Here is a 17,162-nt window from a genome sequence, read left to right as displayed (position 1 = left end):
GTTTAATTTAGTGTGAATTCATCATTCTTGCCAACAGCTGTGCATACCTTGCTGAAACACTGTGTTCATCCAGTCCTTCCTTTTCATCTAGACAGAGTAGCCAGGTTTGGCTATGAATTGTCCCTGAGGAATGTGCCTCTCGGGTCAAAAGTGTGAAATAAAGCTCACGGCCCAACATTCTTGCTCTTTTTATGTTTTCACAAACATCGATCTTGTCCTCTTTTCGTCTTGGTGTCAGCACTCCCTGCCAGGGATTCTCACTAAGTCCTCTCCCAAGTAGACCAACTCCTGCTCTCAGAGAATTAACATCATCTGCCTGCTTTGCTTTGTTTTTCCTTTTATAGTAAATACTCATCCTGAAGGTTTAAGTCAGCTCTGAAGCACAGATTGGCTGTCCCTTGGGGCAAGGATCTCAGACGGGTTTATCAGGCTAAAGGAAGATTGGGATCAACTACTCAACTAGAAATTAATGAACAGAAGTGAGAGCCTGAGTGGGAATGTGAAAGTTTCCCCCTTTAACGTTCCCTGTGGAGGCTACTGGTTATACATGGCCTAAATGTACTGGTTGTGGTTTCTAAATTCAGTTGTCCTTGTTTTTTGCAAAAACTGCATTCAACTTAGCCCAGAGGAAAGAGGAAAGATTCTTGATACTGAGTCAGTGCTCACTTCTAATAGCCTTCTTTCCCTCGGCATCACATGAGTAGGATGTTTTCTGTTACCTCTTCCCTCATGTAAAGACTTCATGTGGCCAAGAAAAAAAAAACAAACGATATTCTCATAAATTCCTAGAAAGAAGAGAAAATATGAAAGAGAAGTCCATTGGTAGAAAAAGCACTTTTGCCCTCATATTAGCATCATGTCCTCAGAAATGTAGAAACCCAACAACTAAAGACTTTTAAAAAGACCAAGACTGTTGGTGGTTGATGTGGCTTTGTTATATGGGAGCAGAGAGAAGGGAATTAAAACTGGTTAACAGGTTTCATCTCTGTCTTCATTCAAGTCAGTTCACTTTTTTGAGCACCTGCTGAGAGAGGCTTTGTTTGGACAAGCTGTTGGGGAGACAGGCAAAAGAGATTGTTCCCACTTCAAGGGACTCACTGTCACATGAGCAATAAACAAGTACCTGAAGCTGGTGCAACAGCTTTGAAAACATCTTGGAGACTTACCCTAGGTCTGGCTAGCACCAAGGAGGGCCCTAAGTCAAAGTGGAGGGAAATCAAGGAAAGTTCCTGGAGGAGGAGAGACCTGGAGCTGAGTGCCAGAGCGTAATTGCAGGTTAGCCAAGTATAAAAGGTGAGGGAAAGGATTCTACACAGAGGGAGTAGCACGTGGGAAAGCATGGTGATGAGACAACTCGACCAAGCAGGTCCTATGGCATGAGGGTTGAGAGTGCGGGAGACGGAAAAGCCAGGTGCTAGGCTCGGCAAAGGATTTTGGCTTGTTTCCTGACGTTGGTAGAAGCTGTTGGAGGAATTTCAGCAGCAGAATGACCTGCTTCGATTTGCATACTAGAAATAGGACCCTAACAGCAATGTGAAGGATAAATCAAAGTGAGGAGAGGACAGGGGATTCTGGATTTGGAGGCCAGATGAAAGGTGGAAGATATTTCAGTAACTGAGGAGGAAAATGAAATCGGACCAAGGCGCTCGGCAGTAAGAATGGAGACAAGGAACACGTTCGCAGGATCTCGGTGAAATGGAATTGATACAGCTCTGAAATGAGTGTACGCTGAAGGAATGTGGACAGTGATGGAGTGGGAGGAATTTAGGATGCTGCACGGGTGTCTGCCTGGGACATCTGCATACCCATAGTGTCATCTATAGCAAAGAGTACATAGGAGAAGAAACAGACTGAGGGGACGTGTAGAACATTCCAGTGGAGGTGTGCCAGCCAGGACCTCAGCGCACCATGCTTGTTGCTGGCCCAGCCTTTTCAAGAGCCCTGGCTCCTCTCACCTGCACATATTAAGCATTATGCTCACCTGCAGTAAAGTGCAGGTGACGGACTCCATTCTAGATTTCTGGCTAGCAAAGCCCAAAACTTTGGGCTCCGAAAAGTGAGAAGCTCCATGACTTTCTACTCACAGTTATCAGTGTGAGAGGGGGAGATTGGGGGTCTGTTTCTCTTGATATGAGCTTCAGCCATACCATGACAAATTAACATTAATCGAGTATACTTATGGTGTGTGGCATTATGTTAGTACAAAAATATAGAGGTAACCGAAACTGTTCATACGGTTTGCGTACAGACATGACAGTAGTAGAAAAGAAAGCTTTGGCTCTAATAACCTTGATAGAAACATAGCAGTTAAGAGTGGAGGAGACCAGTGACTATGAAAATATGCTCGGTTTGCCTTTTCTAAGGAGTCTTTCTTAAATGAAACTTATGTAAACTTTTTTTCTTCATAGCAAAGGAAATATATTGCCTATCCCGAAACAGTCAGTTCAGGGTTTGGGGTTGTTTTTGAAATGTAGAGCTTTGAACTTTTGCCTGTCCCAGAATGAGATTAGAAAAGTTAGAGAAGTGTGATCTTTTTTAAGAAAAAGGAACTTGTCAGAAGCCTTCGTAAGGAAGGTTGTGAATATAGGGTCATAAAGGGGAGCGACGGAAGGGGAGTGACACAGCTTCCTGTGTGGCTGGGACACTTTTCAACATGGCTGTCGTGGGAACCAGTCGCTGTTTTCCGAATGTTGACTTTCTAGGCATTGTCTTGAACTTATCTAACTTAAAGGCCAGAATTTAGTAAATTTGCTTAACTTAATTCCAAGATGCCAACATATGACCTGCATGGATAGGTCCTTATAGGCTCAGACTTATGCTACCTCTTCTCAGATAGGCTGAGAGCCCTGATGTCTTTGAAAAGCAAATCCCCAAGATTCCTTTGGATTCTAAAAGTCCTGGGTCTTTTAGCCACCATTCTTTACCAGGCACGTGACATGCTTTAAGGACTTTGGTGGCACACAGAGGGCAGCTTTTGACGTAGAACCCAGCTGCTGTTTAACAATGCAAAGCAGGCTGCGTGTAGAACATCACTTATAAATGTCATAGCTAATAGAAACTACAAGGAGAAGTTTAGTCTCTCTGTTTGCATCTAACCCTTCTAAGTGAGTATTTTACCACAAAGTAGGCTATCTCTGTGCCTCCCAAGACCTCAACATGCTCCCCACAAGCATGGAACCCCTCTTGGAGGTCACCATGGACACGTCCCAGGGTCGAGGAGAATGCTTATAGCTCCACAGGGATCAGAGAGCAAGATGCCTTCTTTCTTTTTCTCAGAGGCTGGAACAGAATTGGGCTCCTCATTCTGCTCTGGCCAAAAATAAAGACAGTCTTCAGTAATCTTGATAGTGTTACTAGACTTCTGCTCCTCATTTTTGAAAGGCATATTTTCAGCATTGAAGAGTTAGTCCCTTCTAACCCCTCAGTTGGCTTTCCCCGCTTCTCCCTCAAAGACCAAGGATGCAGTCATATCTTAGAAAATAGTCGTCTGAAATTAGCCTGGCTTTCTGTGATGAATGGGAGTTTCTCTTCCATCTGCGGGTACCAGGACCACCACAGGTGAGCCTTCATGTGGAAAACGAGGCTTTTCATGTTCTCTCTTCCAGGAATCCTTCACTCCCTGCCCTTTATTTTGCTTCCCACATTGTGCCCTTCAGCAATATTGGTCCCACCAACTCTCTCTTGTGGTGCCACCTCATTAGTGGGGCAGGTGCTGCATAGCCTGTTGACCTGACTGGTATTTGCAGCCATTCTCACAGCGGGCATTTGAGAAAAGCAGACTGAGTCTCATTGGAGCCCACATCCTGTGTGCACTGGGGCACACACCACAAAGCCCCTCTGTGGCTGATTTGGCCAAACTCTAAAAGGGAAATAGAAGTCAACACTATTGGAAACTTGATTCCATTGGTAAAGACCAGCAGGTAAATACAGAACAGAACATATAAAAGGTGGGTGTAGCACCCTTATAAAAAATGGCTATGAGAAAATAAACCATGTGGACCGTAGAAAGATCTGGAAAGAGCTTTGTAAAGGATGGACACTGTGGCTTGAAGGCCCACTGTCTTCATGTGAGTGGTGGTGCTTTCTCCTAGAAACTTCCTATCCTTTGGCCTTATCTTCTCAGTTTCCTCATGGGCTCCTCTTCCCACATATTCCCCTAACAGCCTGGTATTTCCAGGGCTCCGCCCTGGCTCTCTGCTGTTCTCATTCCATGCTCTTTCCCAGAGTGACCTCACCCACTTCTATGGCTAAAACAACCACCATGTGCTACTGATAAGGAAAATGGGTCTCTGACTCAGACCTCCCTTCAGAGATCTTGAGCTGCTGATTTCTGCACCTGGAGGACCTAAAGGCAGTCACATTCAACTGACCTAAAGAGGAGTTCACCATCTCTCTCTTCTCACCCCAAACCTGCTGCTTCCCTGCATTTTTTATCTCTCCTGTATTTTCTGTCTCGCCAAACCTGAATCAGAGGAGCCATCTTAATTCGGCTCTTTTCTCTCTTTTATTCTCTATTCTTCCCTGATCATCAAGTACCGTCGATTTACATCCTTTCCTTCCCCTCTGCCATTGCCCTCCCAAGCCACCTCCAAGGGCTTGAATTCATCTCCTGGCCTCCACTCTCACCATCCTCCAGTCCAGTCTTTCCATTGACAGTCATCATCTTTCTAACATACTCATCTGACTGTGCCTCAACTGCTCAGATTTTAATAGCTTCTCATTACCCACCCACAAGATAAAGTCTGCTCTCCTTGTTTCAGCATTATAGATTTCAATCATCTGACCCCCTGCCTATTTGCCCCACTTTGTGTCTAGCCACTCTCTATCATTCACCAAAATGTTTGCTCAACTCCGAATGCTCTCTTGGCTGTGTGATTTGTTTATATGCTCTTCCTGCTTCCTGGGTTAGCTTTCTCAATATGGTCTGCCCAGTGACTCTGGGATTGCTGCTACTGTGAAGCTATCCCTCACTTCCTAAGGCAAACCGAAAAGCTCATTGTTCCGTGCTTCCTAGAACATTGAGTAGACTTAGCACTTGTCCTGCAGCTATGACAGTTTTTTTTGAGTCAGCCATTCTCTCCAGATTAAAAGTTCGTTGATGGCAGGAACATGACTTCACAGAGCCTGGCCCACATAGTAGATATTCGAAAAATGTCGAGTGGGCAAATATCAGGATGCCCACACTTGGCAAGGAAGCCATAGCATCTTTATCTCTTGCACTACGTGAAAGAGTGACTCTCTAGTCTGGGACCTCCATTGGCATATCCATCAGAAGCAGCCCTGATGAAGCTAAAAAGCTGTGTACCATCCAGAGGTGGGAGCCCAGGAGGCATGCATGCCTTCAGTCGCATAGCTCCTCCAGGAAACACCTTCACTTCTCCACTGCTTGTCTGTGTCTTCCAACCATAGCCACCATTTCACAGAATGAAAAAGGTAGGTCTGAGGTTATGTTAGGTAGTGGTCAGCTTTCCATCCAACCATGTGGCATCTGGACCATGGAAAAGGACCTGAGCTTTTAGTTAAAATTTGTCCCTGGTCAACATCTTACAGAATCTGGCATTCAGGTCATTGGAATTCCTGGCTTGGGAGGAGTCAAATAGTGAAGGTGCATGATTCCATTTTTGATGGTGTTTTGTTTTAATCTGTGGCAACAGAAGGTGCCTCGCCACCAACCAGAGAGTGAAGGTTAATAGGCTATGTTCTTAAGAACTGAGATTTCCTCCTCTTTGTTCATCAGTTCACATTGCAGGTAGGAGAGCTCTTTAAGCACCCAACACTGAACTAGGCTCTGAGACACTTGCTGTATAAGCAGAGTCAACATGTGCCTGCTTCAAAGAACATAGAGCCAAGAAGAGCTTATGTTTCCTGGGAACATATCCAGAAATAACGCTTCAGGAAGGCCTAATTTGCTATGCTCTGAATTTGTGTAGGAAATTTTTTTAGGAAAACAACTCCCAGTGACCTGTATTTTGACTAAATGAGCGAAGCAGTTTCTTCTATTCCTCTAACCAGGGGAATTCTGGTTGTTAAATACTATTATAGAAAGGAACAAGCACTGATTGAACTTGGAGTTGCCAAGCCAAGACTTGCACCCCACTCTCTCCGACTCATACTGTTACCTTGGCTTATAAAGCACCCACTTTGCCATGTGATTTAGTAGCTCGGGATTCTGTTTGTTTAATCATCAGTGGATTTTGCATGATTAAGCTGTAGGGCACCCAGTGAAAATTTGGCTCATGAGGTTGGCACTGGTTACCCAGATTTTTCTGAATCATGATCATTGAGTTTTCTGAGCAGCAGCTTGGGTTTTTCAAAGATTTTTGCTATTTAGCAAACATGAAACCTGGTGACAAAGCGGTAACATGTCACTGGCCTGAAAGCTGGAGCTTAGTTATTTGCTACTCACTCTGCAGAAGTCTGAGCATTGTTTTAACAGCAACAGAAACATGCTGGAGAACAAAGTCTGGTGAGACAGCTCCAGGATGTCGTGGGAAGGAAACTACCTCCCAGGTTGGCATGTCCGGGACTTGTGATTGAATCACAGTTTGAGTTGAGGAGGATGTAAGCGGTTGGTACTTTGTGCCTGGGGAAGCCCTGTCTCTTTGTGGTTAATGGTGGTCCCAGAGGGACTCTCCACCTGTCACAGTAGAATGAAGGGCTCCAGGCACAGAATCAAGGTATTTCTTGCCTGAGATGACTGAATCTGTTCTTAAAATACCATTGGAAATTTAATTCTATTTCTCCAGAAATTCTTCTTTGGCCTTCACATTACTGTGAATCAAAAAGTAACCTCACCAGATCCACTCTCCCCTCCTATACCTTTGAGTTTCAGAAGATCATCCCATACCCACATTCCCCAAGCCTGGATGTGGTTCACCCAGGGGCAGGGCCTGATTTTAGAACAGGCCGGGCCTCTTTAATCAATCCCAGTTAACTACTCTAAATATTGAAAATTGCAAAGTTTCCACTTATCGTGGCGTGTTTTTGGTCTCTGTCAGTGCCTCAGAATAAAGCACTTAGCAATAGATAATATCTTGCAATCAACATGGTTTGTAATAGATAATACTTCATAGAAATCATGAATAATGTTTAGCCAGTGCTTCAGCATTTCAGTTGACTTTACAGTCACTGTTTATTTAGCCCTCCCACTGATTGGCTGTTTTGTCCCCATTTTACAAGACGTTGATATGATGTAGGAAAATGTTGAGAATCAGAAGACCTGGTTCTGGTCCCCACTTTACTGAGTACTTACTCTGTGATCTAGAATTAATGACTTAATTTTGCCATCTGTAGAACAAGTCAGGTGGAGGAAGATGATTCTAGAAACTTCTTAAAGATCCTATTAGCTCAAAAACTCTGACTTGAAAGAGCATGGGCAAGGGCTTTGTTTTGGTTGTATTTAGCAAGGTAATCAGTCACCCGTGGATTTTCAGTACAGTTACTATTCAGTTTTCCTAACTCCAGAATTCCAAACTGGGGCTTATTTTGGATGTGTTTGGAATTTCCATTATCCTATGGCTTAGCCAGTCTTTGGACCTTTCATGCCTCAGACCTTTCCCAACACTCGTATATTTGTGGTTGACATTCAAGGAAAATGTCAGAGACACATCCAGATACATTCCATAACTTGGAGAAATGGTCAGCAGACACACATACGCACTAGAGTGATAGTTTTGGGGTCCAGGATGCTCTATTCCCACTGGAGTATAGGAAGGAAAAAGAACGATCAGGCTAAGAATGACGACGACTCCACAAGTAGGGGTCTACAGCTGCCTGGTTTCCTTGTCCCTGTGAAAATGGCAGAAACAGCACATGGAAATCTTCACTGAGCCTAGAAAGAAATGATCTTGAGGGCTAAGAGTCATCGTATGTAGTTTTAAAATGCTAAGTCAGTTCTTTCCAAATCAGTAATGAAGTAGTCTGGCCAATGCAATGGTTCCTTGTCCCTCTTTTGATCATGAACCCTTTCTGGAATCTTACAGAAGCTATGGATGTTTCTCTGCCAGAAAACTACCCATATATTCACAAATTGGGATATAATTTTAGGGAATTCCTTTATGCCCTAAAGCCCATGGACCCCAAGGTAGCAACCTCCTGGTCTAAAGTGAAATAAGGGAACCCAACAGAACTAGACTAAGAATGTCAGGGCTAGACTGAGACTTCTAAGTCCAGAATTTGCTGCCAAAATTAAACAAGCAGTAACGCAAAGGTATTTTTTTTCTTTTTTTCCCCCCTCTGACCATCACTCTCTTTTTCTTTCTCTATTCCCACATCTTTTGTCATCTTCTCCCATCCCCTCTCAATTTCTCTCCCCATCTCTTGCACGTCTTGCACCACAGATGTTCCAGCCTGGTTAAAAAGCCTCCGCCTGCACAAGTATGCTGCGCTGTTCTCCCAGATGACCTATGAGGAAATGATGGCCCTCACCGAGTGCCAGCTGGAGGCTCAGGTATGTATTTCGGGGATCTATTCCCTGAGAGGTGCCCCAGGTGGAACCTGAAGTTCAAATGCAAGACAGACCTTATTTGGACCCATACCTATACCCTCCTAGTAGCTTGCCTTCTTCGAGAAATTGCTAGATGCTCTCTGCCATTGCATGGTGAGTATGGCTCGATTCTTGCCTTCGTGGTCCAGTAGGAGTTGGAAGACAGGCAGATAACCACAGGGCGAATGAAAGTGAAACAGAGTATTATGAAAGATATAACCTAAATGTTCTCACTAAGTTCCGGGATGCTAGGGAGAAATCAGCATTGTCTCCTAGAAAAGGTACGTTTGGTCAAGGCCTCAAAGAACCTGTGTCCTGCTTTTGCTTTTCTTCCTCCCTCCCTCTGTGCCACCAGGGCTTGTTTGGGGAATGACTGATTGATTAGTTGTCCATTGTCCCATCTTGTAACAAATCAGCTGAATTCTAGTAATTATTGAGTAGAAGCACCATGTCATGCTTCAGACCTTTGTCAATGCTTGTACAAAAACATGTTCAGACTGGTCTTAGTTGAGATTGGAGTAAGTTGTACAATGTTTTTTTTTTTTCTAACCACCTTCAATAACATTGGACAATCTGAGAATGGGATTACCCCAGGTTTCAGACTATATTTCCCTTCTGCATAACATAAACGACAAAGTTGCTCCTTCCTTCCAAGGCATCCTTCCCCAAGTGTGGATGCCAAATGCCAGGTCAGTTAACAGAACACCCAAAACTAAGCATGTTTCCTACCACGCTGTGCTCGAGTAAATAGATCTGACCGATGTCTTTGTTTCCCGTGTTTAAAATGCTATTTGCATGTTTTGAATTGACCTCAGTTTCCTTTGAGCAGTGATTTAAAAGAATTAATGGTCTGAACAGGCTAATAGTATTTCCCCTGCAGGAAGAGGAGATTGTACCATTTGGGGCAGAGCTGGTCTGGACGCATACCTCCCAGCAGATCGCTGGATTCCCATTGCACACTTGGTACCCTCAGTTAACCTCTGCAGGCCTGGCTGAATACCAGTATTGAGATGCAAGACAAAACCCAAAGTCACTGCACATTCTCAGAGAATGAAAGGCACTAATTTCAACTTCCTAACACTTCTCCCTCTGCTCTTTTCATCTCGATTGCTCCTTGAGATCCCAGGGATTGATGAGAACTGCTTCTAAGAGCATTTTTGTGTTTGAGTCAGAGTTGAGAAAAAAAAAAATCTAAGTCATTGAGTTGTTCGACTTGAGGGAAAAAAACAAGAAATAATTGACAGAAAGGGCAAAGCCAGAGGCCAGCACAAACTTTTCAGAGTAATTTTATTCACTTGGACTCAAAGTCAAGGCTAAACAGAAATATACCCCCAGTGCTTCATCTTGAGAGTGAGTTCAGTTGTCACTTGACCACTTAACTTTTCTAAGTAAAGGAGATGTCATTGGTGTTCCCATCTTTCCTAGTTTTTTAAGAGGAACTCTATGAGTAGTTGCAAGAAGTCACCAGAAGTTTATACAAGACCTGATCTGGGAAAGGACCTCCTATTTGGAAATTTGCACTATCTAAAGTCAATAAGTGTTCAATTTAATCCTTAGGCTCACCATTCCTACACAGTTAAAAAGATACACAACTCTAAATGTGAGCCCTAGTTATTTACCTGAAGTGACAACTGAATTATAGGTTTAAGTTTTCATTATGGAGACCAAGGATGGGCGGCAAACTGACAAAAATTGCCTGTGTGGTATGACACCAGGTGAGACCTCTACTGGATTTCACATCTTTTCAAGATGGGAAACACAGGAAAGGTTTGAGAAAGCCATGGTTATCTGCATGGGGTCGGAACCTTCAGGAAACCTGGGAGGGACTGAAATGATAAAACATGGAAAAGAGAAGTATATGACTTAAAAATGACCTTTTAAAACTATGAAAAAATTACATGCTGGGCGGGGCGATTGGCTGTTCTATCGCTCTCTCTCTCTGTCTCTCTCTGTGTCTCTGTCTGTCTGTCTGTCTGTCTCTCTGTTTCTGTCTCTCTCTGTCTGTCTCTTTGTGTGTGTGTGTGTCTCTCTCATAAAGGTCACGGCCAAAAAACACAGGCACATGTGAACTCAGATGAAGTTAAAAGGTTAGTAAGAAAAGGTTTATAACAAGAGATTTATAACAATAGGTACTAAAGAGAGAGACAGATGAATATTTACTAGTCTGCAAGCGTGTAGGAACAAAGCAGATAGTAAAGTACTAAACAGCCTCTGAGAGTCTCTAAGCTGATTCTTAAAAATGTTTTTATATATGACTTTTATTTAATTACAGAATGTTACCAAAGGTGCAAGACACAAAATTGTCATCAGTATTCAGAAGCTCAAAGAAAGACAAAACCTCCTGAAGTCTTTGGAAAGGGTAAGTTACCCTAGGTGAGGAACCTTTTCCACCTTGATCACAGGAAGATGGACCAAGGACACTTCTCACTTGAAAGTGTCATTGACAGACCTTATAAAGTGTGTCACGCTGTTTCCTTACCAAAGTCAGAAAAGAAATGAAATGATTTTGAAGTGAAGCTTCCTGGTTATTCATGCTTCTGTGTAACTTGACCACTGAAATGTACTTATTCCCTGGGTCCAGGTAGCCTGTGACTGGCCATCCCAGACCACCGAGGAGGTGCCGTCAAGTACATTTTTTTTTGTGCACATTCCCGTCTGCCTTTTGTACATTTGCTGAGATTGGTAAGGGATTCAACCCAGAAGCAGAAACTGAAATCTTGATGAAACAATGCAGGAAATAGGCAGATATGCTTCATTCCTGCTGTCCACCCAGGAGATGATACGGTTTTAAAACAAGATGCCCCCAGAGAGGTAAACACCAATAGATGTGCTCCAGGTTTTGATAGAGGGCGTCAAAATCGCTTGGCAGACATACATAGTTGGCCCTCCAGAGAATAATTTCAGACTTTCACTTAACAACAGAATGGGTCCCCATGATTCTGATAGGAACCATCTCAAAAAAGCCAAATTCTGAAAAAGAGTTTATTCTGCTTACAAGCAGTTGTCAGCTGCTACTGTCCCCCTTTATATGCTACCTAAACACATTCTCGTCCTATCTGTGTCCAGACATCACTCTGGTAATGGTGTCATTTTCAGGACTTGGTGACTTTATGATTTCATCTCGGGTCCAAAGGAGAGCAGGCCTTGTTCCACACACAGTGAGCCCGTGCTGCCTGTGTCTCAGAGTTGGGATTCTGTGCACTGCTGTTGGGAGGTGGTTGGCAGCGGTGGGTGGGAAGTTCTGTTGTTATCTGCTGCCTGCACAGCTGGAGCAGTAACCTCTTCTAGTTATCCCAGCATGCCTTTGGAAGAGAACGAGTACTGAGGTAGGTAAGGCTAAAGCAAGTTTTGTGTGCAAATAAATAGTTTAATGCAGAGGGAGATTTTTTTTACTTATTCACAAAAATGTGTGTATAATTTTACATGCCATATATAAAGTTAATTTAATGCATAGTACGTAAAATATAAAATGTTATATAGTTATAGAATATGCATATATACTTTATAAGGCAGGTTGCTTTTAAAACCTCTGGACGGATAGACAGAGGCTACTCACAGGCACGTCCATGATGAAAAGCCTGTCCATAATTAGTCACAAATGACAGTAACCAGTCCAACTGAACTCGAGGTTCTTGTTGTTGTTCATAACTTTATGCTAACTGCTTTACCAAGCAGCTTGCCTAACAGAGTAATTATTGCCATTTTTAATATAAGAAACCACTCTCTTTTAGGAAAGATTCAAAAGGCCAGTTTTCTCCTTATCTGTTAGGAAACACAGAAGACATTCTACATAAGGATTAGGTTGCGAAGCATTATGGTGAAGGACTGTCCCCCCCACCCCCGCCCCGCTCATTTCGGGAGCATCCGTCAGGAATTCATGTATATCCTCTGTCACTGAGGAAATGCGCCCACCTGAGAGACAGAGAGATGGAATTTGCTCTAAGCTCTATTCCCTGCAGCCTCACACTGAATCAGCATGTGGAAGCACAAGGTCACACGAGAGGTCCTGACATGCCTGACTTCCTATGTAACCTGTGAAAAGTCAGTGACATTTTCTGATTTCTTACCTAGAATAATATTGACTCACAAAAATACTTTCTCCCTGTTTCACTGGAATGGAATGTTAAAAAGACGACAGATGTAATAAAAGTCTGAGAGCAGCTAATAGGCAAGAGGAAAGCAATAATGAGTTTATTCGGTTTGACTTCTCTGAGCAGGAAAGCTTGTGTCTGTCAAGCTACCCCATTGAGCTTGCTTATGACACCAAGTGCAGACACCTGTGTGCTTGTCCTCTCAAGAGCTAATGGCCTAGGGGTGAATCTCTCCTCAGCATCCACCAAGGATTCAATCTCTGGCTCTCTTCTCTCTTCTCTGGGACCTGGGTCCCTCCTGTTCTGTCAGGAAGGGGAGTATCTATAACCTGTCGCCCCTTAGGCCACACATGATAGACTCAATCAGCCCTTTCTCTGGCCTTCCTCAGCTAATTATGCTGTTGGAAATGCTGTCGCCATGCTCTTGCCTCCTACGGCATTCTTACCTCACATAGAACCTAGCGATTGCTAAGGAGATAGCTGGGGCTCCGCCCACGGCTACTTCACAATCAGTAGTCGCTGCAGACAAGCTCTGCGTCCAGAGCTCTTCCCCTCAGTTACTGAACACTTATTAAGCAAGTGTCTTGGACTAGATTTACCCCGTCCACTGGAGGCTAAACGTGAGTAACACGTGGTTCCTGCCCTTGGGAGCTCGGGACACGCATTGTAACAGACAGACGTGTAGCCGGGGCTCTCACGGTCTAGTGTGATCAGTGTCATCACCGAGGCCGATGAGGGCATCTCCCTGGGTTGAAACACTCCACTGCAGTGGTGAAGAGAGAAACCTAGAAGGGGCCAGTGCCAGGTAGAAGCTGCATTAGGAGCCTAGAGCCAGCCTTGGTGGGCCCTTGAGCCAAGGTAGGAGCCGTGAGGGTGAAGGATAAGAGAGGTCATTTAGCAAGAGTCCGGGCATTGGTATGGGGCTTGGGCCTGGGTGCCGGGCCATTCGGGAACAGGAAATATAAGAGACGTTCTCAGTGTGGGAGAAATGGGATTCAGACAGCCAGGTGGAAATGGCAAGTCAGTGGCCTAAAGGGCAGAGTACATGGGGGTTTGAAAGACTCAGCTGTGGGTCATCTGTGTATAAATGGTAGTCGGTATCCCCAGAAGTGTGTGTTGCGTGGTAAGAGCCAAGGACAGACCCTGAGGAATATCAGGAGGGACCGGATGCAACAATGACAGAGTCTGAGCCTGCCCAGAGGGTCGGGAACTGTGTTTGAAGGAGGGAATCCCATCTGGTGCCATGGGTGTGTCACATCCCAAGAGGACTGGACATTGCCCCCTGGAACTAGCCATCAGCAGGTCACCGGTAGTCATGATGAGAAGGGTTTCAGGGAGCTGGGAGGGGACCCAAGCAGAAACCCATGAACCGGTGAGTAAGAATGGGTGATAAGGCCAGGGGGTGAGGACATGTAGACATCTCAAGATATTTGGTGGAAAAGGAAAAAGATTAGAAAGATATTTATTTATCTTTTTAATAATGAAAATGTCTCCACATGCTTTTATTCACCATTCTTTTCAACTGACTCCCAAACTGTGAAGCTGAACCATTCTCTGAGCCTGGGAACCTGGTGTGGAGAAGGGAGACGCACACAAACTTCTGTGTTCCCACAGCTCCCTGTCCTGGCAGCACACTCACACCTTATGGGTCTCAGCAACTGTAAGCTTCTTAGCATTCTGTCATATTTGTTTTTAGATCCCCAGAGCCTGACAGCGCCGGGCTCGTGGTAGGGCTCAACTGACATTTGGTGAATGAAAGAAGGAGAGAGAATAGATTTAAACAATGTAGGAGTCCTGTCTGTTGTGTGAGAAGTTCAAGTCTTCTCACCCAGGAGAAGGACGGGGCCCTGACAGTTGTAAAAGTGCCGGGGACACTGCTGCTGAAGCTCTCTCTTGCAGATGATTTCCACCTCGTTGCTGTTACATGCCCCACGAAAGGCTCAACCCGTCTTCCTCCAAGACCTAAAAAAGCCAGGCCAGGAAGGCTGCGAGGGTCTGAAAGGTGCTTCGTTCCTACTTGTCCGCCCTAAACTGTGCTCAGGCCAGCCGAAGGCCGTGCAGTGGTGCAGCAGCCTTCTCGTTACATGAGCTCCTAACTCGGCACTTTCATGAATGCACAGCTTCCTTTTTGCCTCTTTGTGTTCACACTTTAGGATTATATTTATGGTATGAGGATCAACAGAGATGAGTTGAGTCCCTATTTTTGTCAATGTGGAGCATTAATTCCAACGGCTAGCTAGTCGAGGGCACTGGATCAAGTCCCATTTGGGCAGTTTCCTACTTTCCCTCTCAACTTGGGCACTCAGTGTTGAGTTCTGGAATTCATTTCGAAGAGTCAGGAATGTGACCTGATGGCCTTTGTGCCGTGGAAGATGGCAGTTAGGTGTTATCTTTGAGATTGTGGCTTGAAGTTTATGGGGGAGAAACAGAACACAACTCTGCATGATTCCTGATGTTATATTTTCAGAAAGTGTCCAGCATTATAATGTTTATGGTTTCCTTTTTTGGCATGGTTATCTGCGATAGAATAAGTTAAGATTTGAACTTGGGGCAAGTATATATTTCCTGTTTGAAGGAGTTCAGCTCTTAGCATAACCAAAATCTCCTTACCTCATCACGAAGTAACTACAGAAGACTTCTTGTCACATAACAAGAGCAGATGAGGGTTTGGTGGCAGTTGGTGGTGTCACACGCATGCATTTGCTCACCTTCGTGGTAACTGCCACATGGGATGGCACAGCAGGATGCATGTAATCCCCCTGATTGGCTCCCAGCTCTGCCTTCCTAGGGAAGCCTCACCCTTTCTCTCTCTTTTCCCTTCGACTTCTCGATCAGGCTAGACAAGGAGGTCAGAACCACCCATGTCTCAGTTGCTGGTTGGGCAGTTGGCAGGAACTGGAGGAACTCGAGGCAGGGGTCCCCTGTTGGCACACAGCTGGATCAGGAAAAGTGGCAGGTGCTCTCCTGGCATGGGTCAGCTAGCTTGCCTCCCTGTGCCCTCCCTGTTCAGATCACCAAGACCAAAGTCAGAGAGTCAGTCACATGATGGCAGTGGACTCTGGGAAAGGGCCAGTCTAGTCTGGGCAGCAGGAAAACGGGGGATGGTCAGGACCACTCAACTCACGTCGCAGGCTTGTCAGGACGGGTGTGGGCCGGTCTCACCATGGCCATCTCTGCTATGTTTAGAAGGAAAGGGTAGCCTCTCCGAAGCCCTCTTCTTTAAAGAAAAATGAACTTCCCTCAAGTAGGCTGGACAGTGGCCCTGGCCAGGATTGAGACGATTCTGGTGGCTACTTAGCATTTGACTTCCCTCAGAAACTTGGGTGCCAACTAGGCTAGGCACAATTCAGGCTCTGCTTCCAACCCCTGAACAAAGCAGATTCCTGCCAATGGTGGGGCAGGGCTCTCAGTGTTTTGCTGCCCAGAATTGAAACATGCCTGTCCAAGTCTGCTGTCCTCAGATTTCCTCTTTCCAATTGATTGATTGAAATGTCTGGGTGCAGAAATGCTCGTGTTCCATGTGCTTGTGTTCCTTGACATCATCAGGCAATTTTTCTTGGTAAGAGAAGATCCCAGGAATGGATTGGTACTCATGCTTCAGGCTTTTAAAATTATGTCCTTGCTATTCTGGGCTCTCAGAAGATTAAATCTTCATTAGTAATCAGGGCCCTGATGGTCAGTGTCCTTCCAGGGTCCCAGGGAGAGGTTTGCTGCATAAGCACGGGCAGCACTGTGGCAGAGAGCCGGGCCCACCCACCATGCCAGGGAAGACCCCCAGGCCCTGACCTCCCACCACACCTATCTGAGCCTGTTCTGCACCTTTGTGAGCATCTGGCACATAGATCAATGTCTGTCAGAATCAACTTTCATTCCTTGTTCTAATAAATAATGCCCAGTAAGTCAAATCGTATGTACAGAAGGATCCAATTTATAAAGCTATATGTGTATATATTATACAATGATATACATTATAGTATGCATCTATATTACGTGTATTTCTCTATAGAATGATCCCTCTAAAACATGTCATTCTCCCACTCCAAACTTTCCCTGATTTCCCATTCATTTAGAAGAAATTCTTGCAACTCTATCCCAGCCTGCAAGCCTCCACCCTCAGGCCCCTGTGGCTCCTTGGATCTTGTTTCTCACCCTCCTCCCCTCACCCACCCTGCTCTGCCTCAAACCTCCTTGCTGTTCCTTACACACCAAAGGCACACGCCCACCTCAGTGCCTTTGCCTTTGCCGTGCCCGCCTGGAGCTCTCTTCCAGGATCCTCATGCCAGCACTCATCTGAGTTCCTGCTCCCTGCCACCCCTCAGAGAGCCTCCCCTCACAGCAGCCATGGCCTGTGCCTCAGTCTTTAGCACAATGACTCTTCATCTCACGGTAGAACAGGGAACATCTCCCTGTTCCCACCATATCCCCATGCTACCCCAGTGCCCGGCACGTAGAACACTCAACACCTACCTACTCGTTTAACGAAAAAGTGCTCACACAGTAACAGACACTGACCTGCAGCTTTACAAATATTAACATCATCACAACCACCCACTGAGGCAGGTACTATTGTTATCTTCATTTTATAC

At 45.0% G+C, this 17,162-nt stretch overlaps 1 protein-coding gene across 5 annotated transcripts in view; it reads left to right on the top strand.

The window, feature by feature from the left end:
* SAMD4A (sterile alpha motif domain containing 4A) overlaps positions 1-17,162 on the top strand; it is a 90,656-nt gene that overhangs the window by 34,969 nt on the left and 38,525 nt on the right. For all 5 annotated transcript variants that reach the window (XM_039866576.1, XM_039866575.1, XM_039866572.1 and 2 more), the window contains 2 exons: positions 8,340-8,449; positions 10,758-10,844. In XM_039866576.1, coding sequence (XP_039722510.1) covers positions 8,340-8,449; positions 10,758-10,844 — 197 coding nt within the window. The remainder of the gene's footprint in view (positions 1-8,339; positions 8,450-10,757; positions 10,845-17,162) is intronic.

This window comes from Pteropus medius, unplaced genomic scaffold, assembly GCF_902729225.1.
Source record: "Pteropus medius unplaced genomic scaffold, Ma_sr-lr_union100, whole genome shotgun sequence".
NCBI classification, from domain to species: domain Eukaryota; kingdom Metazoa; phylum Chordata; class Mammalia; order Chiroptera; family Pteropodidae; genus Pteropus; species Pteropus medius.
Note: the sequence above shows the minus strand (reverse complement) of the source record. Positions and strands in the feature narration are given on the sequence as shown.